The sequence below is a fragment of the Rutidosis leptorrhynchoides genome, chromosome 6 (genome assembly GCF_046630445.1).
Source record: "Rutidosis leptorrhynchoides isolate AG116_Rl617_1_P2 chromosome 6, CSIRO_AGI_Rlap_v1, whole genome shotgun sequence".
NCBI lineage: Eukaryota > Viridiplantae > Streptophyta > Magnoliopsida > Asterales > Asteraceae > Rutidosis > Rutidosis leptorrhynchoides.
The window spans coordinates 303729552-303731051 of record NC_092338.1 but is presented as its reverse complement, the minus strand read 5'-3'; the positions used below and the strand labels follow the sequence as shown (position 1 = coordinate 303731051).

The window sequence follows — 1500 nt, the reverse complement described above, 5'->3', positions numbered from 1 at the left end:
GGACTCATCCATGGCGAGTCGGATATTGGTTAGATAAGACCCATGTCCAATAGTTTGATCACTTCCTTTTTGACAACCTCCTTCATGTTTGGGTTAAGTCTTCGTTGTCATTGGACAACCGGTTTATAGTTCTCCTCCATGAGGATTTTGTGCGTGCAATATGATGGATTGATCCCCGGGATGTCCGTGATTTTCCATGCTATGGCCTTATGGTGAGACTTAAGTATTGAAACAAGTCGGGTCTTTTGGTCATGGGTGAGTTTCGAAGAAATAATCACCAAAAGTTGGTATTCTTCCTTAAGATAAGCATATTCAAGATGCTCGGGGAGCTCTTTAAGCTCAAGAGTGGGAGGCTCCTCCCACGAAGAGTTGATTCGAAATCTATCTTCATGAGGGATAGACTCAAATGACTCTTCCCGAATGGTCTCATTTTCACTTTCAAATTCATCAACATTAACATTCATCAATTCCTTAAAATCGGCCTCTAAATCTACAATTTCATTATTATAAGTTTGGTCGAACCCCGAGGTATCAACTTTTAAAAGCTTTTCAAGTTCATTATGTACATAAAGGTCAATGTGGTCAAAGGCATATCACTCATCATCATCGGTGTTACTCGGTTGCTTCATAGCTTCCCTGATATTGATGGTCACACGCTCTTCACCAATTCCAATATTGAGTTGGTTGCGTTGAACTAAGATGATGGTGTCGGCGATCGCCAAAAATGGTCTACCTAAGATGAGGGGGACTTGAAGGTCCCCCTTCATCTCCATGATAACAAAATCGACCAGGAACACCAAGGTGTCAATGCTAACCAAGATGTCCTCGGCGATGCCAATATCGGTATCAAACGAATGGTTGGCCAATCTTATTCTAATTTGTGTCGGCATAAGAGGTCCAAGACCAAGTCTCTCGTAAAGTGAATGGGGCATTAGGTTAATGCTTGCAGCTAATTTGGCTAGTGCATTTAACACTTTCGATTCACCGAACTTACAAGGGAAAATAAATTTTCCCGAATCTCCTAACTTCTTAGGAATCCTTGGCCTTGATGCAAGAATCTTGTTGCATTCCTCTTCAATAAAGAAAGAAGTTTCGTCATGATATTTACCCCTTTGAGATATTAGCTCCTTGATGAACCGACCGTAATTTGGCATTCCTTTGAGCACATCGGTGATCGGCAAGTTAAACGAGACATTTTTCATCATTTCTTAAAACTTTTTGTATTGAGACTCCAACTTGTCCTTCTTTAAAGCTTTAGGATATGGCACCGGTCTCGTAGCCTTTGAAGACTCATCACCCTTTTTCTTTCCCAATTCATCATTACCCGTACTTTCAGTTGAGTTGACCTTTTCTTTACCCTTCTCCTTACTAACCCCAGTTTCCTCTTCAACAAAGCTTGGTAGTGGTTCATGGGTTATAAAGGGTTGTGGATGGGGATCTTCAACCCCTTGAGTGGTTAAACCGCTTCGAGTGGTTATGGCGTTGACATTTTCATTTCAG

At 41.3% G+C, this 1500-nt stretch overlaps 1 protein-coding gene across 1 annotated transcript; it reads right to left on the bottom strand.

The window, feature by feature from the left end:
- Nucleotides 1-593: 593 nt before the first annotated feature.
- Nucleotides 594-1205, bottom strand: LOC139854607 (uncharacterized). The gene has a single exon (XM_071843904.1). The coding sequence runs from the start codon at nt 1203-1205 to the stop codon at nt 594-596; it is 612 nt and encodes a 203-aa protein (XP_071700005.1).
- Between the last annotated feature and the right edge of the window lie 295 nt (nt 1206-1500).

Bases quoted from the DNA above. Each gene is read 5' to 3' on its own strand.
- LOC139854607 (XM_071843904.1), bottom strand. From the start codon at position 1,205: ATGATGAAAAATGTCTCGTTTAACTTGCCGATCACCGATGTGCTCAAA.